The 24,449-nt window shown below is 37.3% G+C and overlaps 1 protein-coding gene across 1 annotated transcript in view; it reads right to left on the reverse strand.

Moving 5' to 3' along the window:
• The window catches only part of CFAP43 (cilia and flagella associated protein 43), a 49,139-nt gene that overhangs the window by 18,214 nt on the left and 6,476 nt on the right, over window positions 1-24,449 (reverse strand). The window contains exons 4-17 of the mRNA XM_010138759.1: window positions 22,419-22,586; window positions 20,916-21,066; window positions 16,102-16,252; window positions 14,856-14,918; window positions 13,664-13,743; window positions 11,540-11,656; window positions 10,360-10,440; window positions 9,390-9,538; window positions 8,292-8,395; window positions 4,636-4,805; window positions 3,751-3,903; window positions 3,131-3,261; window positions 1,493-1,658; window positions 790-903 (exon numbers count right to left, since the gene is read on the reverse strand). Coding sequence (XP_010137061.1) covers window positions 790-903; window positions 1,493-1,658; window positions 3,131-3,261; window positions 3,751-3,903; window positions 4,636-4,805; window positions 8,292-8,395; window positions 9,390-9,538; window positions 10,360-10,440; window positions 11,540-11,656; window positions 13,664-13,743; window positions 14,856-14,918; window positions 16,102-16,252; window positions 20,916-21,066; window positions 22,419-22,586 — 1,798 coding nt within the window. The remainder of the gene's footprint in view (window positions 1-789; window positions 904-1,492; window positions 1,659-3,130; window positions 3,262-3,750; window positions 3,904-4,635; window positions 4,806-8,291; window positions 8,396-9,389; window positions 9,539-10,359; window positions 10,441-11,539; window positions 11,657-13,663; window positions 13,744-14,855; window positions 14,919-16,101; window positions 16,253-20,915; window positions 21,067-22,418; window positions 22,587-24,449) is intronic.

A 24,449-nucleotide genomic window follows, 5' to 3' on the forward strand; every position in this document is an offset into this window, starting at 1 on the left:
CTACAGCCCTGCCAATTCATCTCTTAGGGAAGATTTTGCGATTAGTCTGCACCTCTGGAATTTGCTTTCTAAAATAATTTTACAACTTTAAGAAAGGAAGGGGTGTATCATTTTGATGCTGGATGGACTCCATTCTCTAAAAGTCAGATGCAAGTCTCTTAGGTCATTAACGAGCAGCTTAAAACAACCTAGACCACACTGCTGCTCATTAACCTCTGCTTCTCATCACCTGTCTCTAGCTGATACTAACGGTCATGTGGTATTTATTTGTGTGTATGCACAAATTAGATCCTTGATACACTTTTACTCATAAAAATCCTTGGTTTCATAACATACTCACCTGAACCTTAACGTGAAATGAACCTCAGGGGTTTTGCAATTAATGTCATATTGTTGAGTATTGATTTATCAGTGCTGTAGAATTTGTTATTCTGGCCTTTGGGAAGAAGACAGCACCTGCTTGATTTCTGGTAATAACCTTCTGTGCAACTTTCTGACATTTAGAAGAAAAAAGTCTTTATATGTTTCTAAAGAAAACAAATTTCTCTGGCTTTTTTTTAATTATTATTTTACTCTTTGTGTAGAAGTGGTCTTCTGGTCTTTAATGCTCCTATTGTATAACCTTTACTGAAGATTTCTAAATGTTTAGATCGCAATGCTTTAAAGAAAGGTCTGAATGTCAGAAAAGCTTTAGAAACTAGATCCTTGTTAGCATATAATTTGGCACCACAAATCACAGCTGATGCTTAAAAACTCTGGCTTTGATTAATACTTATTCTATGAAAGTACCTTCTTTATTTTCTGACTTATCCATGTCACGTCATTGGTACTGGCTGAATACAAACTGGTGATGTTTCCATCTTCTTCCGTCACCTCTACATCGGAAGATTTAAGTGGTGCCTCCTGAAATTAAGCACATAAACATCCATCTCAGGTGCTTAGAGAAAATGGAAGAGAGTCAGTAATTAAATAAGAAATGGACTCATGTTAGAGGCTACACTACCACTGCCAAATTCCAGAGAGTGTTACATTTTTATTCCCATAACCTGTCCCCAGATTTGATTCTGCAAACCCCTGCTATTATGCAAAGCTGCTTGACCCAAATGGGCTGACTGTACTGATCTCTGTAATTACCGCTTTGATTGATTTCAACAGAAGGATACACAGCTACTAACACACAATATATAGCAGTAACATCACACTGGGAATGACACCTAACTTCACACGAGGAGAAACTGACATCCACAGAGTTTTCTGTGGGGCTGAAGAAACCAAATGAAATTAAAGATGTGAATGTCACCTTCCCATAACTATTGCATTTCCTCAATGATATTATTCCTTAAATTAATAATTAAGCACATTCAGCCTACCCTCGCAGGTATTATTCTCCTTTTACAAAATGATCAGAGTTTGTTTTGAGGACAATTTTTGTGATGTGTGCTTTTAGGATAATGATTAAACTTTTTTTTCCCCAGAAAAATAAAGAAAACACCTTCAATTTATCTTCTGGAAATGATTCTAATGAGGATTCTGGATCAAACTGCCATTCTGCCATAGATTTTAAAACAATATTTTCATTTGAAGTAGACTTGTTCAGTATAGCAAGAAGAGATTGCCAATGAAAAGCAGCTTCCTCAACTTCAGGTTTTTTTATCTTCCTAGTAAACAGAAAGGGAACAGATGTATTTTTTGCATATTATAAAAAGGACAAAGTATTAAATATTCTGTATAGCACAATTACTAAGTTATTTTGAAAGCCTATTCGGTATTTTTATATATGATTTGACATTGCAAAATTAAGAAAAGTTTCCACAGAATTAGAAATTCTGATAATTGGATTACCCAGATTAGAAATATTGCTCTGTCGGAGTCATTTTTACTCTATGTATCTACTTGAACATTTGTTATAACTCAGAAAAGCAATAGTTTCAAGTGTATCTTACTCCTAATATCTGTTAAGAGCTCTTTATAATCACAGCTGAATTCCCATTAAAGCTATGATGTCTCCTGATCACCTTGTTAAAATAGTGTCTCACGAGATTATATCCCTTACATCCCCAGAGAGCCCCTTCCAGATGGTTTGAGAGTGATAAGAAACTCATTGCAAGTTTTCTACCTATCAGAAGATACTCCTATATCTTATACCGCAACCACACCTGAAGCACAAGACTTTTCATGAGCCAGGGAGACAGCCTCTAAAGATGAATGGAGTGATTTTATGAGGGCTGCTCTGAAAGTAATGCCTCATATTCATGTTGGCCCATGACGTCAGAGGTAGATGTGGGTGGTGTGGCAGCAAAGACTGAACCTTCCCACCAGTATCCCGTTCAATTTTGTCGCAATGTGACAGACAGCAGTGTTGTGGAACACTTGGGGGCAGTGTGGGCGGTCGGAAGATTACGTGCTGTGACAGTAAGGCAGTAACCGCCCACGATGGGCGAGGCCTTTTAAGGAACTATATAGCCCTGAGTAACTGTGCAATAAACCGCCATTTTGTGCATCCTCTATGTTAGAGTCAGTGTATAAATGGTCCTCAACGGCAGAGGTTGAGTGTCCTGAATCACAGCAAGTTACCACACAGCAGCCAGAGGGGCCATGTGACAAAGGATGTCTACCATGGCAGTGGATATGAAGCAAAGGGGTGTAACTGAATTCCTCCACGCAGAAAAATATTGCACCCACTGACACTCATCAACGCTTCCTGAACATTCACGGAGACCAAGCAGTGGGTGTCAGCACAGTGAGGGGGTGGGTGCCGCATTTCAGCGGTGGTGACAGTGACGGTGGGTCCCCTCTGCTGGTGCATGTTTTTAAGAGCAAGGCATGCAAGCTCTTGTTCATTGCTGGTGAAAATGCACAGCCCATGGTGGTGACTGTCAAAAAATAGTGTTTTGTAGCTGAGAATTTGCTCTGTCAAATAGTGTTACTGCACTCTTTGTATCTGCTGTGGTTTCTATGGAAATAAACAGGAGACATTACTTTTGGAGCGACCCTCATATTTCAATCCAATTCTTCTCCTTACTTCGAGACTAATAAAAAGGAAGTCTAGAATCACAAACAGATGGAAAAATTAGCCTGTCAGGATACAAGAATTTAGATCATAAATATTGGTCTGCCACTTTATACATACTTCCATTCCAGACACACCAGGGCACCATCATTTTTGCCATTAACGAGGATGAATTTGCCATCCAGTGAAAATACCATGGATCTGATTCCCCCTCCTTCATATGAGTGACAATGCTTTTGAGCAAGTATGTCCTAGAAAAGTAATAGAAGCATCAGCAATTATGTTTTTCTAGTGGAATGTAAATCTAATGTACATCTAATGTCTGTAAATTATGCTTCTTTATTTTTAGATAAAAATCATTCCAAAATATCAATTGCAAAGTGCATAGAAGACTAGGATTTATGAGTTCAAAATTTTTTACTACAACGGTTCAAGTTTGTGGTATATTGATTTTGCAGGAGATAAAGAAGAGCAGCAAAATTATGTATCCTAAGATTTACTGGAGAAGAAAGCAAGTAGCTTGTATCATTGTACTCATTACAAAACCAATTGTACTGTATCATTATATGTCAGTTCACTTTCAATATAAATAAACAATTGTACTGTCAGTTCACATTCAACATAAATTTTCCTGGAACACCTTATATTCAAGTAAAGAAAAGCTTACAGTGAAAGAGAGGAGCTTTCACACCTCTTTCTCATGTAAACCAAACAAAGCCTGTGCCTGGATGCCTACCTACCATAGTCAAAGTATGATAGATGAACAAAACACCATCCTCAGCTGCTGACGCCAGCCACTGGCTGTTGGGTGATAAGCAGAGGAAACCTGATCCAAACTGATAGGTAGGAGTCCTCTTTTCTGCTAAAAATACCGATGGATCTTCCAATGCCTTCTGCCAAACAAACAAAAGTTCAGATATGGAAATATTTTTGCGATTGTGAGACGACTAAAGAGAGCTTTGTGGGGTATCACATGCATTGCTATTTAAAACGTTGTTGGATTACTGAGCTCAGGAAGCAGTGGCATTGCTATGCTTCTCATCTCTTCAAAAGGATCTATATTCAGTACATTTGGGTCTGGAGTTTCTTGGCTCAGAAAGTACAGGACTTGTCAAGAAGGAATGCTCACCTTTGGCATTCACCTTCTTGCTTGACCTGACTCTTTAAAACTGAGGGAGACATATGAGCTGCAGAGAGCTCCAGCGTATCAGCAGGTAATGACAGTGGCTTCCCGAAGCCCCCACTGCTTCATCGTGAGGCAGGGCTGGGCTGGGTTTTCATGGGCTCACACTGGCTCAGTTCCTTCAATAGGTGGATACTGAGGTTACTCAACAGACTGCACAAAAGCACGGCTCCAGTACAGAAGCTACATGTGAAGTGCTTGCAAGCTGTACAAGTTTTAAGAACCAATATTCAGCTTTCTCCATAATGAACAAGGAGATTGCTTTTGCCAGCTTTCTGAGCAGGTGGTAGGATACTGAAAGTAGATGTTTATGGATGGAGTAGGTGTTTTTAGTACAGAGAGGATTTCTTTACGATAATATCTTGTTATATGCACTTCATCTACAGCCTTTGTTCGCTTGTACTTAACCATCACCCAGAATAAAGCAGCTTCAAAGGATTACCTCTTTAGAGAGACGGTATTTACAGATGAAAGGAGCACAGGTACAATAGCCATACACAACGTTATCCTTCAGTCTGACTGCTGAGCTCAAAGGGTAATCCAGATTATATTGTTCTCTTTTAATGGCACTAGCATGAAGAATTCCTTGTTCATTAACATACTTATCATTATCTAAAAGATTGAAAAAAGAAACAGGGAGAAGGGGGCATCACTACCACTAATGTGGTGCTTCACCTCTCAAGTAATTATGAAAACCAGCCTCAGCAAGGAGTGAGCATGATGTGAGTTTTCAGGGAAGAGACTGGGAGTTAAGAAACCTACCTTTAACACTAACTCTGGGTTGTGCTGATGTAGCAGATAGCTCTACTAGCTCAAAAGTACTAGAAACAGCTTGAGGACAGTGATATGACAATTTGTACACACTAATTTACCCTACCATGAAGTACACATAGCCTGGGTGGTACTGGTCAAAACACTTCAGATCACATCTTCAAAAGGGCATTTTATTCTTTTTGGTTCCTTAATATGAGCTTTAAAGAGACATCTGAAATTAAGACTGAGGCAATAACTGTAGATCTGCATTAACTCTGAAAATCAAACCCCATTTTCTATGTCTAAAATGAGGCACAAAAAGACCCCAACATTAGTGAATATTTAAAGAATATACTAACTTCATTGAAAACTACTTTAAAAAGTTTGTTAAATAGTAAGACCTTTTAAAAATTCAGTGCAAATGACTAGAAATTCCGTCACTAGCTTACTAACAGCTTCACAGAAGTTTTGTCCATGAAAAGGCTTTGTTAGTAATTCAATTGCATATAATATGAGCAAAATTATATAAAAATAGAATTATGTTAATAATGAACACAGGCTGCCTTTTGCTGTAATGTGATAGATAAAAGGCATCGTGGAAACCTCAAGCTGTAATGACTTGGCAATTCTTAGGTGGAAGACACATAAACTGGAAATGCATGGTATCACTGCCAGCAAAGCCCGTCCTGCACTGGCTGCACGGTGAGGATGCCAAGTGCAAGATGAGCCTGCACTGTGCCTTAGCTAAATAAATGCATTTAAAGCCCTTTCATGACAATTGAATTGGTTTCCTAGCTGATTCCAGAAAGTGCCCCAAATCAATATATTCCTAGAATATCAGTTTTAGATATTCCTAGAATCTTAGACACAAAAGTTCTGTGATCAGTCATGACACACAGGTCCATTTTTTCCTGGTTTATAGTTGTCCTGGTTTCATCTGGAATAATGTTAATTTTCTTCCTAGCAGCTGGTACAGTGCCATGTTTTGGATTTAGAAGGAGAATAACACTGATAACACACTGATGGTTTAGTTGTTGCTAAGCAGTGTTTATATTCACAGAATCACAGAACACTTTGGGATGGAAGGGACCTTCAAAGGTCATCTAGTTCAACCCCCCTGCAGTTAGCAGGGACATCTTTAGCTGGATCAGGTTGCCCAGAGCCCCGTCCAACCTGACCTTAAATGTTCAGGGATGGGGCATCTACCACCTCTCTGGGAAACCTGGGCCAGTGTTTCACCACCCTCATTGTAAAAAATTTCTTCCTTATATCTAGTCTAAATCTCCCCTCTTTTAGTTTAAAACCATCACCCCTTGTCCCGTCACAACAGGCCTTGCTAAAAAGACTGTCCCCATCTTACAAGCCCCCTTTAAATACTGGAAGGCCACAATAAGGTCTCCCTGAAGCCAAAAGATTCCCTTCATTTTTCTTCAAGATTATGAATAGAGATTCTAACTGTGATGTCCCAATATGTACATTGCACACTGCAGATGTGGGACAGATTTCAGAAGGTGAATGGAGCTATGCCATTCTTAAGTCTCCTTAATTCTCCCCTTTTCTTCATAGTGCCATGTTTTTCATAGAATGTTTTTCTGTAATATTCCTTACGGGGATAAAAGTTACTATTTTTTAAATACCATGGACATTTTCCTTCGTGCTTTTATATGCAAATGCTATAACAAAGAGAAGGAATCATTATTTTTGAGCTATATCAACCTTTAACCTTTTCCTAATGAGCTATTATATCCCTATAACAATTCTTTCAAGAGGCTGGTGGGATTGATTCCACACTGAACTCCTGATATGCTAATCTGCATACAAGTGATGCCAAGCCAAGGCCTCTTTGCAGCTGGCATTGCCCACAAGGTAGTAATAACAACAACAACAACAACCAGTAGTAGTAGCTAAGTGGTAGGTTGGTGATTCTGCAAGTGAACTACTTCTCTCCTTCCTTCCTTGGCTTTCCCTCAAAACAGCAGTCTTTCTGCTGAAATGATTCAGCTGACTACAAGCCTACAGACTGCTGTACAAGACATGGTCTCCTCACAGAATGTACAGATAAGATGAAGAAAGAGATTAAGATTGTTAGTATTTTGTATTAAGGAGTGGCAATAGTATATTCTTGCCTTAGAAACACATCACATAGTATATATTTCAATTCTCACCTGCTGTGAGTGCTGAAGATAGACAAAAAATTTCCAGTCTTGCTTGCTGGACCTCTGCTATATTAAGAAGTACCACCACTTCGACTAAGTCATTTCTGAAGTCAGAAGCTACAGAAAGATCCAGCACTTCATCTGCCATTACTGATAGGTAGAGAACAGCAATGCAAATTGGTAAGGTATCATGTGAAACAAAACAAGATCCCTGTTCAGAATACACCTCAGCTCAACCGCACAGTTTTGAACGTGCATTAAAATGTCAGACAAGCCACAACTTGGTTTCAGAATTTGCTGCACGTACACAACTTCACCTTGAGGCAGCGGGTGCTGATAATGCTAAGCACCAGAGTGTTATTATTACATTAAACATTCAAATCTGAGTTTACATCCAGCTTAAATTGTAGCAATTTTGAGGCTGCTGGTAACCGCCAGATAAAGCACAGACAAGCCCTCCTCTCAGAATTCAGCCAGACAATGAGAACATGATCAGGCAAATTCTGAAAATTATCTAAGGAAATGTAATCCTATATTTGTCAAACCAATTACAATCATAAAATAATGTCCTTTATACTTAATATTATGATGAAGATCTATAGGCACAGACGTGATCTCTAAGTATAACGTTATTGGAATTGAGAGACTGCGTAAACAAATTTACAAATTTCAGAGGAATTTTTTTTTGTGAGTTAAAATTCCATCATTTTTTATTCTTCAGAATCAACCAGCAAAGCTGACAATACCAGCAGTCCCCATGTTAAAGATGTCTGGAGTGGTCATTTGTAACAGAAGACTGCACCCAGCTATTGTGACCTACAGTTTTTTAGTCTAAATTCTCATATGGTGAGCCACAAAAATCTTAAGTTCTTTGCCAGCACTATTACTTTTGAGCTGGAGTTGCGATCAGTCATTCAACTAATCCATTCTCTTCCTTGTGACTTATACATGCCCTGAAAGAAAAGTAATATTGGTATATTTGCTAACTAAAATTACAGATGTAAAGAAAAAAAAAGAATGGCCAGGACAAAACACAGCTGTGAAGAATATTTTTAGTCTCGAAGAAAAAAAACAACAAAAAAAGAAAAAAAAAGTAGAATGGAGAGTGGTTTGCTTAATCTGACCAGGAAGTATACTTAAAATACAGCAAATAGTCAAAACACAATGTAATTAATGTTACATATATTACCTACGTATCCAAGAACCTGGAATGATTTTGAAGGCCGGGCATCTAGAATAAATATATGTCCTTCTGTAGCTCTAGCAATGAGGAACTGGCCACTCTGATCATAACTAGGTAAAATATAAATCCAAGTAGAAAACAGTTCAATACAGTCAATAAAAACCATCAAATAATTCCACTCTCATAACTCTGCTGACTTCACTGAGGGCATAAATGCATCTGAAATTTCAGCTTCTAGGTTTATTGGGTTAGGGCCTGATATAAAGCCCAGTGCTATGAGTGCAATTTCAAACTGAGTGGGTGGTGAGTCCATGGCAGCCTATGTTAACAACTTTATAGATCTTTCTTTGAAGTTCACTTTTTAAAAAATAAAACTACTCTACAGATTTTAATATTATCTTGAATTGACATGTCTTTGTTTGCATTGCTTTGACCTTGAACAAGTTGCTTTCTGTATCTATTTTTAATGTCTTAGGTAACTGTGAAAAGAGATCACATCTGAGTCTCCAAAACCCAGGCAGATTTATATTAAAGTTTAGCAGTTCAAAATCCATTCTATTTTATAAAAAGTAAAAATATAATACTCTCAGATCTTCAGAAACTAAAAAACAAAAACCCAACCAACCAAAAAAAGCCTTTTAGATCACTAGAGCTAATTACAAGAGGACTGGTAAATTCCAGAACTGGAAACAAATGAATAATTAACAATGGTAATAAAAATCTACCACATAAGAAGGTATGACCAAAAGGCTTAAACTTAACTCCACAAAACCTCATATTCAGTGAGAAACAACCCTCTAAATTCAGATACATGGAATTGTGTATAATTACTGCATATGGTGATCTGTCAGAAGCGATCTTATATATCAGTATCTTCAGTGCTTGGTTAGACCCTCTTAAAATACAGGTTTATATATTTCTCTCTTATAAATCCCACTCCTACTCCTCTCGCAAGCATTTGAGAATACGCTGGGAAAAATTGAAGCTGTTAAAATATTTTACTTTGTTATTTTTAGACTAAAGATTTCAATTTTTTTGTTCAACTAACCACATCACTCAAGCAAAAAATTCACAATATTCTTGTTCTTGTTACCATATACTTACTGCAAAGACAGCACTGGAAATTTGGAAAGAAAAATTCTGTGAACAATCCGTGGAGCTTCAACTTCGGTAACATCAAGGAAATAGATTTGACCTCTTTTGGTCCCTACAGCAACACTGCTGGAGGAGGGACAGCAAGCCATAGCAGTTGCCTAGTTGAGAAGAAAAAGATACTTAATAGCTCCATATCTTTTTATATATTATGCTATATGTTAGTAGGCAACTTCTTTCTCTCTTAATTTAAAAGCCCCTAAAATTTGGAGAAGAAACTCCAAGTGGTTTATGTAAAAAACATTTTTTAGCAAAGAAAGAATTTTAGAGACATCATAGGATTTTTATCTATACTCTGTATTTACATATCAAAAGCTAATCCTGCACTACTCAGAGAAAAAAACATTATATCCACTATCCAGATTTTAAGTGAAAGAAATTCCACCTAAATAAACCAGGGAGTGCACTGTTATACTTGCAGCTGTTATAGAAAGGGATTTTTTTTCTTACTTTAATGGATTTCAGAGTTTGAATGCATCTTAAATCAGGATGAAGCATTAACAGTTTGAAAGATTTTAATCAACTCAATTCTTAAAACCTCTTTTTCAGATCAGTCAAGGTATTTGGTTTTTATACATTTAAACTTTTCTTTCAGTTCTGACTCTCATTAAAACAATATTAATAAAGTAATATAATAAAAATTTTGATTGTTATTTACAAATATATGCTTAAAGATACATCACTAGGACGTTAGGTTGAAAAGTTTCTTCTGCTTTACGGCTGAGTTTAATAGATTATGAGTTCAAGGAAACATTCTGAAGGATAATCTTTTAAAACTCTCTTTCATGGGTTGTTCAAAGACACTAATGAGTTTTCCTCAGCACTGGGTTATCTAAATCTGTGGAATATTATGCTATGAACTGAAAAATATTAAAGAAAATACTAAGTATCAGTCACTGTGTAAGCTCCTGGTTACATGTACCTCAATATCAAGGTTTAGCTTGCTGAGGCAAGTTCCATCTTCCAGAAACCAAGCTTGTACTTCACCTGAAATTGTTACAGACTGTGAACAGAGAAAAAACATAGTCAAAAGAGGGTGGAATAACCAAATAGTCTGGAAATTACTAGTGATCTTCTATAGAATACACATTTGACTGATGTTTGAGCATAGTGGGTGAAGGGTTATTAGTCTTGTTTGGAATTAAGTCACTTATCCTTCAAGTTCAAACTACACCTGCCTAAGGAAAACATTTATTAATTTTTGTGAATTGCTGCAACTACAGGAATGGTCTTTTAGCAGAAGGAGTAAATCTCGGGCAAAACACATGAGCTTGATCAATATTAGCCCTCCCACCGTTCAGCCAGCAATAGAAAAACCTGTTTATAATTTTCTTTGCATAGGAAAGGGCTTAAGGAGAGGTCTTGTTTTCTCACATAAAATATTATGCATATCATAATGGTGCTTGAGTTCTTCTTCTATCCAGGCAATTTTCTAATTCCACAGTACAGTATGGCTAGAGATCAATCAACCCTCACATTACTCATTCAGAGTCAGGTAAAATTTGTCATTCCCATGCTAACAACAAACAGATTCAGCAAACTTAATTGATTAAGACCCCAAGGTTCTTAGACTGGCTACTTGAAGAATTCATGGCCTGGAGATGAATCAGACTTGATGGCTAAAATGTATGTCCTGCAGGAATCAAAGACATAGGAGGAAAGCAAGGAATTTCTCAGAATGGTCAGATCCATGAGTAAGGCCTTCTTTGCCCTTGGACCCAGGACAGAGGCTGTTCCAATTTGTGCTGAAGGCTGGAAAGATCAGTAGGAATTTGTTGTTCCAACACCTGTTCTCTGAACTGAATCCACCTTTTGCTCAGCTATGTTCCTGAACAATAGTGAGTCGCACAAATCAACAGCAGAACCAATAAGGCATTTTAGCCACCTGTGAATTATCCACCCTGCATTCTAGGGCAAGTCTTGAGCCTTTTATAGGCCTACCTGAATTAATGCCACTTACTTCCTTAATGAGAAGTTACGCATATGTAACAAATATCAGGATAGTCCCAACCTCTGCAAGGCTTTTGATTTTGTGCCTTTGCAACATACTGGTTACCCGAAAAGTGCCACTATTATATGTAAGAAAGAACTCCATTTCTTACCACACAGTACTTGTTCCCTGGAGCAAGAAAATCAGCTGCCAGAAAACAACTGCTGCAAGTATCCAAGAGTTTGACAGCTTCTCCATTGTGGGCAGGTTTGTAAGTATAGACTGTCCCCTGACAAATAAAGAGAAATAATCCATTGCTGGGCTATGAAACTTTTCATTAAAAGCTTTCAAAGACTTAAAAAGAAAAAAAAAAAATCTTTCTGAGCTTCACTATTTATGTGACTATATATTTAAGACTATATATATTCACTATATACGTGACTCTAAACTGAGGTAAAAGGTGAACTTTGTGGATTATGTTAATTTACACTAGATGAAGATCAGGTTGGTTCATTTTAGACTGATCTAGCTAGTCACATTTTCAAGAAGTTTGCCTCTCAAAATTGCTTCAATAAAGTAATTTAAAACCACCCTATTTCATGGTTTTCCAGGAATCAATAAATATTCTAAACCAACACAATACACAAATCATGAATCTTAAGCTTTAAGAGATTTTTTTATCTAAAGATCTCAAAGCCTCTCGGAAACAATAACTAATATTTTAAAAGATTTTAGATTTTAGAACTTCTCTACTCATTTTACAAAAGGAGAATGAAATCAGAGAGCGTGAGCAAAGTTACCAACACACTGTTGTCCTGAACACCGACCCTCCTGACTGAATCACAACACACCCCACACAACAAAAACTTTTAAAGAGCTTTAAAAATGCCAATTTAAATGATTAGACGTCAGGAAAAACAGGTGTAATTCGAGGACTTAGGACCCTTGTGTAAGATTTCTGAGCATCAGGCTGGTCAAAGAAGGATCTTGGATTGGGTTGCCAGACAAATGCAGGTACCTGTACAGAACAACTCTACTACATAGCCACAGTAGGTCTGAGGCTACATTTTCCTAGTGTGCAGGCACACATCATGCATACTGAGCCTACACTCAGTAGATCCTACATGATCTGGACACACTGGCAATCCTGAACATGTACTCCATTGGACACACGCAAGTATTTCTGTTGGGAAAGCTCAGCATTAGGTACTTTATATAATACACCATCTTTATAATACACCATCTGTAGGAGATAATTGTTCTGTCCTCCATTGTCTTTCCATTCTTTCATTAAGAACACATGGTGGACTAAGTTCACCTGTGGTATAATTTGTTGACCAGTGTAATTACATTAGAGACATTTTGTACTAACAGTATCAGTATACACACATAGAATCACAGGAGCATCGCATTTTGTAATGCTGTTATCTCAAGTACTATACCTGGTCAGTGACAAGCAGAAGTACAGTGTAGTCAGGAGAGAATATAAGGCTGGATATGGGTTGTAAGACATCAGCGCAGATTTTCATCTCATACTGCCAATCTTTGATGTTACAAAAGAATAAAATGCCCTCCTGTGCAGAACAATACAAATCCACATGAGGTCTAGGTCATTGATCCCAGCCCAAACTGAAGTGTGAGAACCTCTGAAAATCTCTAAAGTAACAGTGTTTAACTGTACCCCATTACTAATGGTCTCATTTGCAGATAGTATGTTTAAATCCAGAGGACTCTTACCCTGGATAATAAATCTATGGAAAAATGATGTACTTTGATACAAGTCTTAGTGAAAATCTGTGTTTGATCACATCAGACTCTCCCATTAATTAACACTTAAGATTTCACATTGGGTTTTTTGAGTATAAGCAGCAACATACAATGGCATTGTCAGTTTGGGTTAAATATTGAGTCAGATTTGACACAAAGCAATTTGGCAGTTCTCTTGGCCATTTTCTCTTCTTTCCTATTTTTATTCCATCCTTCTTTTATGTTCCTCTAGAAGTCTCTTTGTCTTTTGTTAAAAATAGGACTGTCCTCTTTTGTTGCTTCTTTGACTACAAAATGGAATCTCTTCCCACCCCGCTCCCTTCTGATTTCTTGTCTGAAGACTTAACAAAGAAAATATACACTCCACCAGAGAGCATGTCACACATATGACATATGCTTACATGTCATATAAGCATATAATCCTGCAGCCCTTCACTTTTTTTCTAACAGTGACCTCTGCAAATATACTCCATTTGAATGTTCTTTGATTTTCACACAATAAGAGTTAAAAACATAAAGGATGCCTTACACTTCCTGCTGCGTACAGTCCCTCATTAGAAAATGCCATGGCAAATAAAACCGGTTTTTGCAGGTCCTTTGGTTTACCACCTGAGAGCACAAAACCAACATAAAGTATAAAATTTAATTTATTGCAACAATGTGTCTCAACTTCAAATATGGGATGATTTATTATTTGGGAGTAAAAAGGCTCCATGGTCTATATATTCTTCAGACTTTTTGCCAAGATAATGAAGAAGGTTGGTATACATAATTTGAAGTGTCAGTACTACTGTGGTCTGATGAATTAGAAATTAATTTGAGAAATCATTTGATTTTGTAAAGGTTGCTAAACAGCCAGATTAAAGTTCATCAATCATCACAGAATCATAGAGTCATTTAGGTTGGAAGGGACCCTAGTAGTCCTCTCATCCAAACTCCTGCTCAGCACAGAGCCAACTTCAAACTTGGAACCAACTTCAAAGATCATGCTGTCCAGAGTCATATCCAGCTGAGGTCTGAATATACCCAAGAATGGAAATTCCATAGCTTCTGTGGACAACTCGTCCCGATGTCTGTGGACGCGTCTACCCAGAATTTGCATTGATGCAAACCATGTCCTTTGCCTGTCTAGTTCCATCTTCTCTGTAGCCTTTCATTAGGCAGCTGAAGCAATAGTAAAATCCCCCATTTCCATTTCTCCAGGCTGAACAAACTGAGTTCTCTTAGCCCATCTTTGTACATCATGTACTAAGTCTCTGCAATAATCTCTGTGGCTCTGTGCTGAACTTCATCTATTACGTGAATATCTTTTTTGTACTGTGGAGCCCAAAACGAAGTGTTTGAAACAAACACCTAAATCCTAACTCAACTAAATTACAAGTGATTACAGTTCTAAAAAAAGTTACAAAAACTAAGCAGTGGGGAACCTATTCTAGCATCTCTTATTCCAATTTAAATTATAATGAACAGAAATTGTATCACTACCACTGTTATGCCTGAGGCTACTCATTTAGTTGTTTATTAGCACAAAAGCACAAAAGCACAAAAGCAATTAATTGTTTGTCATATAAGCATATAAAATACTGCTATCAACGTGTCTTACAGAGACTGTGAGCTGAGTCTTTCTAACTAGTGTCTTCAGCTGTACTCACATATTATTACTCTCAGACAACACTGGTGCTGCCTAAAAATCTATTAGCGTGATTTTAACATGGAAATACCTTTCTTTTTCTGTTCTTCTCTACGAACATACGACACCATGTCCGATATTTTACATATGTATTCTGCACAAAAGAAAACAATTCATAGCGTCATGTTTTTATGTCAATATTGCAATAAAAGTCAGCTGTATTGTAGACTACTGAACAAAAGCCTGGGTTCAGTATATGGAATCAGAAAATGCACATTCTTCCCCGATATCCATCCATCATTTCTGTCATTTATGCAACTAAGCAAGCACAATCTTTCTGTGACTCAGCTTCCAGCTGTAGAAGGGAGATAGCAATACCTGGCATGTAGAGTGGTACAGATGCAGATTTATCTATCTTTTAGTGCTAAGTTCTGGTATTCTTATTTCTAATCATGATTTTTTTATTTCACATACTTAAGAAGGAAACTTTGTCAGTCTGAAAAAAATACCCAAATGAAATGTCATGGCTGCTTATGATTCTGTTTGCAATGCCGTAACAAGAATTTTGCAAGTGCTTAAAATTGGACGTGCACTTAAGCATTCTGCTAAATAGACACAGATTCCAGCATGTTTTAAATTAAGCAGAAGCTTCAGTACAATATGAATACAGACAATTTTGTTTGATAATTTAGGACTTAAAGAAGGCCAGGACAGCTGACCTGAACTAGCCAAAGGGATATTCCATACCACAGAATGTCATGCCCAGTATTTAAACTGGGAGGTGTTGGCTGGGAGGGGTGGATCGCTGTTTGGGCATCAGTCAGCAGGCGGCGAGCAACTGCATTGTGCATCATTTGTCTTCTCTTGGGTTTTATTTGCCTCTCTTTTTGTCATATTAATTTTCATAACAATCACTATTGTATTTTATTATTGTTACTCTTATTATTATAGTTTAGTTTAGTTATTAAACTGTTCTTATCTCAGCCCATGAGTTTTACCTTTTTTTCAGTTCTCCTCCCCATCCCACTGGGAGCGAGCAGGAGTGAGCGAGTGGCTGTGTGGTGCTTAGTTGCTGGCTGGAGTTAACCCACTATAATGTACTTAGAGCTTTTTCTCTTTTCTTGCCAAAGAAAAATGAAAGCCAATTATTGGTGCTAAAGAAACCCATACAGAAGTTCAAAAGACATTCTCAAATGTTAATCATACTGATAAAATAAATATGGTTCTACAATACAGCTTTACAATTTCTGCAAGGATAACAGAAGAAAGCGAAAAAGCTTTCACCTATCCACTTTCTTCCCTATTTGAATAAAACACGCAATGTAGCTATTTCTTACCAGGCAGAGGTTTTTCTTGAAGAACAGAAACACTGCGTGTCTCGGCATCTATTGTCAAAACATGTCCTTCCCTACAGCCCATGTAAATTCCCGAGGCTGCAGTCCAGCAGTGGGCAGTAGGATGCATTGAAGGCTTGATATAATTTCTAGGCTTCAGCACAAAAATAAACAAGTTCAATCAACAATTGACAAATGTCTGTACAAGCAGTTACATACATTTTAAGGCAAAAACAACAACAACAAAAATCGTTACCTCACAGAGTCTGACCACTTTATTAACATAAGTCTTATTTTATCCAGTCATCCCTTTACTGAGGCTAGTAACTTCAGAAACAAGAATATTTTCCTCAAAACTCTATGTCTGGAGATAGTGGTGGAGAACTTGCCTCTCTCCCTAGAAGCTTGTTTAAATGATTAATTAAATTTTCAGTGAAAAAAAAAAATTAAATGTGAATTTATCTGGAGTTATTCTCCAGCACTTGCATCTGTTACAGTTTTGTCCTTTTGGTATCTTCCCTACCCTCACAAATATATTGGCCCACCATAACCAGGCCATCTCCCAACTTTTTAACAGTAAAATTATAATAAAATTCAACACATTGAGCCCCTACAATATATTATTTTTAATGTCAGAATACCACTGGAAGCCTGAATTGAAATGGTTACCCACTATGACCTCACCCTGACAAATGCTTTTCAAACTGCTTTGCAAAACAGACTTTCACTTTGTAAACATAACCTGCACGTGTGGTCTTGCATACTTGGCAGTACTATAGTTTATCTTATTATCTAATACAAATTGCTCTGTAAAACAGCTATGTCAACCTTTGTGTCATCTGCAAATTAGTTCCAGAAATAACCCTGCCACAGACTTTCCATGTGCCTTGAATTTTATTTCTCTAAAATAGATCTCATAAATCTGTCATCCATAAAACAGGAAGAACAGAACTTCTGCACCAAGTATTATTACAGACAGTGACCTGTTCAGATAAACCAGTAACAGGAGTCATATAAATACCATGATAGAAAGAAACAGATTGAAGAGAATTTGGGGAGGGGAAGAGGGGAAACAAAACACAAGAAAATCTTGGAAGAACATTTAAAAGAGAAGATTCAGAGAACCATGCACGTGAGCAGTAGTGAGGAACACTAGATGTGATTGATGAAAAAAAAAGAAGAATCTATAATTCTATAAATCACTCGCTGTCTCACTATAAGTTCTATAAAAAGAGGAAACATGGAAGGACTTGTGATGAAAACCTAGGACAGAGTTCCATAAGTACCTAGATTTCATTAGTAAAATATGTCAAGGACTTGGTATATGATTCTGAGTAACTTACTCTCTATTTATGCTTACAATGCATTTTTAATTTCTCAGGGGGGAAATGTTACAGAAATAAAGTATATTAATATTTACTTCATAAATCAAACAGGACTAACAGTAATAAATCTATAATAAATGGGGTTGTACATCACCCAAAGAAACATTTAATATAGATATTTTCACTGATTTTATGAGGCTTGAACATGCCAAATCTTTCGGAAGATTGTAACTGAACTACTGTGAATCAGAAACTTCCCGTGTAAAGACAAATTTTGTAATGTTCTTTTGTACCTGTGGTCATAACTCTCCTTAAAACTAAACTAGATAAAATATGTTAATCCTAGGATGAGATTATGTAAATCCCAAACCAGTTTGCTTCTTGAACTGTGCTTTGGTACGGTGGTGCATAATAGTAACAATAACAATAATAATAATGATGATGTCTTTTTTTTTAATTTCTCTTCCTTTCTTTCCTTCCCTCTTCAGGGAAAAAAAATCCATGCTGGATCCTTGGCATGAAAATTTTTAGAAAAAGAATATTTGATAAAATTGATACTGGGGACAAAGTGGGGTCTAGTGGGCTTGTCATGGTAAAGAATATTCAGAAAACTCAGGTCCCAACTGTAAGAAATATTGAAACAGATATAAGTCAATCTACTGCAAAGAAAGGACTGAAAACTGTAGGATATTTAAATTCCTTTCACTTTGCTGCCCCATTGTGGTTACACTTTGGTACACATCCAGCCGCAGAATCTTGTTCTAGAGTATGGAACCCTAACACACTTCAAAGAAGCAAAACAAGAGCAGTAGCAACGAGCTTGCTCCTTCTCCTTACTTTCACACATTCCTTAGGAGTGGGCTGCAGCCTCCAAGGACCACGGACTACAGGTTGAGCACAACTCTTTTAAATAGTTTAAATAAATGGTTCTCCACTTTGGATGCTTACATCAATGTGAAAAACATTTACCTCAACTGACTTGGGTTTAGTGATAAAGAACAAAAATCATTCTCTCAAATTCTGCAGAGTCAGGGAGAGCCTCATCAGGCCGTGATACTATTCGCACTGCATTCAGCTGAAAGCACTTCCTTAACCACTACAGGAGAAACAGGTCATTTCTTACTAATTGAAAAAGCACTGATGACAATAGAGAGGAAGATAAGTCCAAGGTATTTACAAATGCTGAGGCACAGATTTTAGGTCAAAGTCAGATAACTGCTCATGGCCTTTTGTAATGGTATACAAATCATCAGTGATGGTAACCATTGACACATCTGCTGCAGCAGCCTGTCAATTTATAAAGACAGTGAAGAATGGTAGTTATAACACCTCTGTTTTGAACAGCCTGGTCCATTACAGCACCTGTAGTCTGAAAACATCTGGATATCTCAAGAACTCAGCAAGTCCAATCATTTCAATCTCTCTCAAAGTTCCTGCATTAGACACTTTTCAACATAAAGGCCTAAACAATATTTCAAAGAGGTATCGTCTCCATCAAGTATATCCTGATCAGCTTGTGCAGGAATTGCTTTGTCAAAACCATATGATCCATGTTGGGGCGCCAGAAGGGGATGCTTAACCTGACAAAGGCATATGCATGCGATTCCCCCCGCAGTGTGGGGGTTTACAAGATCTAGGAGAGGTTCGGCTTTTCCGCTAAGTTAGAGATGGATCCTATGTGCACAGGCATGCGTGGAGGGGAGAATTAGCTCTGCAAAACACAATAAATGCAAGTCCTGCAAAAAACTACTTCGCTATCAGTCTGGAGCAAGGTGGAAACATGCCAGAAATTGATGCAGTGCCTCCCGGTGCTAAACTGAGTTAGCACCTCACAGTTTAGTACACAGGGAACAACATACCATCACAACAACAAAAGGAACAACAGCTTGTATTTCTGGGGAAAAAAAAAATTCATTTCTAAGTAACCTGATGTTCATTCATCTATATTCACAACCAAAATACGCTTATGGGAATTTGGACAGTAAGTAACTTAAAATATTTACCATGTAACTTGAAGAAAAGGAAAACTTCGTCAAAGACTAGTAGAACAATGTACTCTTACTCCAGGAATATTTCTATGTATAAGGCAAACATAATCACCTTGAAGGTGCCAAAAAGAAATCTATTTTTTTTTCTGAAGGCAGTTGGGAATGCAAAGACCCTATAATGGTATCTAGTATGGTTAAAAGCACAAAGTTTTCTGTGCGGAAAAATTCATGACATGGTTCTGTGACTTCAAGCACAAAACTACCATTCCTGAACAGAATAGCATCCCTTCAGGGACAGAAAAATTCTATTAAGCCTCACAGACCTAATACAGATGTTTTTATCCCCAAAACCTCTTGTAATTCACTTTACAGGCTAAAGAACAAAGTGTTCCTTGCAGTTCAACATCTGCACATAATATAAGAGGCAGTAAGGCAGAGAAAAAGGCAATGCCCCTGATGATCATATATTATCTTTATTTTCCATGCTCTAAGTGATCTGAAATACAAGCTGTGATGTGTAATCAGAATCATTAGAGGATGTTTGTTTGTAGTTATTGATTGTCCTGGAAAACAAGGGCATCAGCAGTTGCACAGTTAAAAACTTCTGCAAATCTGAATGCATGAGGTCATGAAAAGGGGGTAAGGGCAGGAAAGCACCATTCCCTATTTTTATTTTTTATTCTGCTTTACAGAAATGTTTATGGCAGAAACCTGTGGTACACTAACCTGATACTAGAGAGCTCAGAGTAATGCCAGTATCATCTCATGCGTGGTAGTTCTGGTGTCTCATATATATCACAAGCCACCAAATAGAAATTGGTGGTCTTAATCTTAGAAGAGAATCCCAAATCTGCAAGTTAAATGTTTTCACGCTGGCAGATGCTTCTATTTGGTAGTCAGGTGAAAGTAAATTTCAAATAAAATGAGAACAATTCTGAAAAGAGGCATCTCAAGGGAGGCTGACAAGTAAGTGATCAAATATAAGTAAGACAAATGGGCAGGTCCAATGACAGTGGTATGGGAAAGCATTTCAGAAGCAGGGGTTGCTGTCTGAAATAAAGCTTTCAATGTGTCCATAGCCTGAGACATTTTTGGAGTCTAAAAGAAAAGAAATCCCAAAGGGAAGTAAGGATACCTGAAGGTGACTATCAGTTTAGCATGGGAATAGGTTTTCAAGGTTTCAGCTGGTCATATTAGCTTGGGCATGGTTAAATGCTGACATGCTTATACTGCTGCTGAGATGCAGATTAGTACCTCCACCACACAGACCCGTTACTGTGCTAGGACCTGTGTCAGACATCTCTACATTGTACTGCACGTGCAGTAGCAGCACGTCTTCCAAGTGTCCTGTCAAAATAGATTTAAAAAATATTATTGAGACAACAGATATATTTACTGCTTTGTACCTGTTTAACAGATATTGAAATTATCAATTTATTAACACCTATTTGCATAAAAAGTGTAATGACTTGGAATAGTAAAAAGGAAAAAGATCACCAACTACCATGAACGTTTCTGCTTCATCTCCTACCAGTCCAGCAATGGCTGAAACTGGCAAATCAGGGTCATAGTATGGATCTTCACTATGAGAAACTGGGAAAAACAAATCCTCATGGGGACTTGCGGAACCTTGTCCATCAGGGAGTTTCACAGGGCTGTGAAAAAGCAAGAGGCATTGTCTGAGGAGAAGAAATATTATGAATACTGAACGTGGATATAAAACTGAGAAGCGTATTTTTAAAACCTTGAGACACCAACTCAGTTAATGGGCTTTACTTCTGCAAGAGTAACAGAGAATTGTTGTAGATTATCATTCTACAAGGCACATACCATTTCACTGAAAAGTAACAGTAATTCTACCACAAAAGAGGAACGTTCGTAACTGGCAGAAATGGACTGCCATGTTCTATGTTACTCTTCCCTTACCAGCCAGGATGAATATAAAGTCACACACCTTATCTTGCCTATGCTGTAAGGATCATGCTTACTATTTATTCGCAGAAAGTTTAACGACGATGAAATATTATTCGTAGTATTTGCCTTTTGCACTCTGGTAATCAGTGAATGTGTGGCTGTTATGATGCAGAAGTTTAGAGTACTGTAGCTTACAGACTGTGTTTATTCCTGACTTGGAAAAAAAAATCATGTAAAGTAAATAATTCTCAGTGGAGGTTTAAGCTCTGAATGGAGTGAAAAGTGAGGAAAAAGGAGTATAAATGTATTTTCACGTGTGTACTCTAGAGTGACGAAAGGCAAAACACCCTTCAATATTCTTTCCAGATTGCAAATTAAGGCCTTGTCTGTACTTTCACTAGCATAACTGTGTCAGTGGCAATATGTTGGTTATGTTCATCGTTAATGAGATTAAATATTCTTGGGAATTGTAGAGTAGCTGCTACTGAAACAGCATAGGTGTTATACTGCAAGGATTCCAACTTGAATTATACAAACTACTTTTATACCAGCCTCAAAACATTTTAGCATAAACAAATTCCAGGTCTGCTGTGCTCAGTGAATTGCACTGACAGAGCCACCCCCTCTGGACCTGCAAATTGGCCACACAAGCTGGAAATCACCCAGAAATCTGATACTGCTTTTAGTACAATTTGTGATTACAACATATTGTTTAATTATGCTTACTAGGAAGCAACTTGATCCGAATCTGGTGGCTTCATAGCTACAAAATCAAAGCTTGACATAGCCACTTGCAGGAAAGCAGTCAGGCACTACCTTAATTCAGTCATGCAGCTTGCCAAAGCAGCTGATTAGTATCAGCTGCATGATGTGCATAATGTGGACATGTGAGTGCTAAGAAATGAAATCATAAATTCAATTTACTGGATTGACTAGAGAGATTCACACTGGTTGTGATTTAGCAATTACTGCTGGCAGTTGCTAGGTGAACTAAATTGGATTAAATTCTTTGCAAACAGATGTAGGTTGCTAGTCTTAGTTATTAAAATATACCTCCAGATTTTTCTCTTAACCCAAAGGGTGTTCCACTTACTTTCGCTTAAGGTGATGTTCGTCATTACTCCTTTCAATACACCAGATAGTAACGGAGCTCTCATTAACAAAACACAGTTGCTGCCAATTCACAGGGTTAAAACTTAAAGAGGTTGCTGTTACCCCTGGCTGAGACTCGCTGCACAGGAGGATATTTTCTCGCCAGTTCCTTCATTAAGGAGAGTAAAAGAAAATCAAATCCATTAAATAAGTCAAAAACATTCAAGCCAAAGATCTGGATGTGGTTATGACTGACATTCAAGATCAAGTTTGGAAAACAAATACTTTGCCACTGACAAAAAATTTCTGCTGTCAGATAAGTTAAGTTCTCTTGAAAACGAAATGGAGGTGGTTAATTTGCCACACATAAAAATATTACTGCTACAAAAAGATTGAATAGTAAAATAATTTTGAAAACATTTTAATGTTTTTAATGTTTTAACATTTAATAATTTTAAAAACATTTTAGAAACAGTATCATGCACTTCCTTTTGTGAAGAGACCAACATAGTCGAGTCATGTATTTTTTTCATCAGTTCCATCAGTGACTACTTGAATGGGCTTAACAATTAACTCTTCAGCACCCCAGACATCAGACTTGCTTTTTCCAATATGTAACATAATGATTATAATGCTTGCAGCTGGAAGGCATAACTAAGAAATAAAACACAGTCAGCCTGTGATTATCTATGGATTAATTACTCAGAAAATACAGTATTGTGTTGTGAACACAGATGTACAAGCTATGGCTGCATTAACTAACTTGAGCACAAAACAGGGCAGCATTTCTGTGGAGCTGTTATGTACAGTTGACACAAGCCTGGGAATCTGCTTTCTACTGACTTTCTTTTGTCCAGTGTAACCTATTTTATGTTCTCACCATCTAATTTGCATATTTCTCTCTTATCCAGATTAATTCTTGACTGCATTTGCATTTTTAGGTACTGTCCAAGAACTGATTAATGTTTTGAGTAAAATTGTTAAAACTGTTTCTTAATTTCTTGGACAATATATCTGACTGCTAATATAAATAACCTTTATAGCTTTAGTATTTGTCACTACTGCTGAGAGGAAAAAAGACTAAAATGCATACACTGCTGGAAACGGATTTAGTATAATCCTGTTCTGGCTTGTAATAAATTCACTCACAGAAACGGACCAGGATGCAAGACAATGGTTAATACTGACAGCATATGCAAAAAATCAGAAGTATTCACGCAGACACAGTAATTCTCATTGAAATTACAGAAAGCTGCAATCTGCAATTCTGACTTTAAAAGATCAGTGTAGCTCTCTCTCTAAAGATTTGTCAGCATGTTCTCACCTCATACCTAACAGATAGTGCCAACACTTTTATAGCAGATAATTTATTAAGATCTGAAACTACATGGTACATGTATCTGAAAAAGAATCTGGCATTAAGACTCTCCTTTGAACAGAAAAGAATAATGATGTAGGGATAAAATATCTCACATAAAAGACAGCTTCTAGTTATCCATAAGCTGGATAACTTTGAGACTGACATAACTTTCAATACATCTCTTATACCTCTGATTCTGAACAATTTGCTTAAGAAACAGGAACTGCGTGACCACCATATTGTCATGACACATTAAGAATGCTCAGCGTAGAGATTTCTTTCATCTGTACACACACATTTCTACAATGAATGCACAACACAATCCAGTTGCAAAAGTGAAGGTTCTGATCTCACAGTAAATCCACACTTCTCTGTTCAAGTTATTATAAATTCTAAGTTTAATATTATAAAGTGATTCTATCTTGTTACTAAACTCTTTCTGACTGGAATCTAAGATGGTTCTTTTATGCAAACTATCTGCTGATAGTCATATTCATGCTGATTTAAATAGGTTTAAATCGTTTGGCCTTGGAGACCGTATAAAAAGCCTGATGGTGCATAAGTCCATGGGACCTCATGAGAGGCATCTGCTGACCTGAGGGAACTGGAGGATGACGTGGCTAAGCCACTATACATATTTGAGAAGTCGTGGCAGTCCGGTGAAGTTCCTGC

This window comes from Buceros rhinoceros, unplaced genomic scaffold (genome assembly GCF_000710305.1).
Source record: "Buceros rhinoceros silvestris isolate BGI_N320 unplaced genomic scaffold, ASM71030v1 scaffold10750, whole genome shotgun sequence".
NCBI lineage: Eukaryota > Metazoa > Chordata > Aves > Bucerotiformes > Bucerotidae > Buceros > Buceros rhinoceros.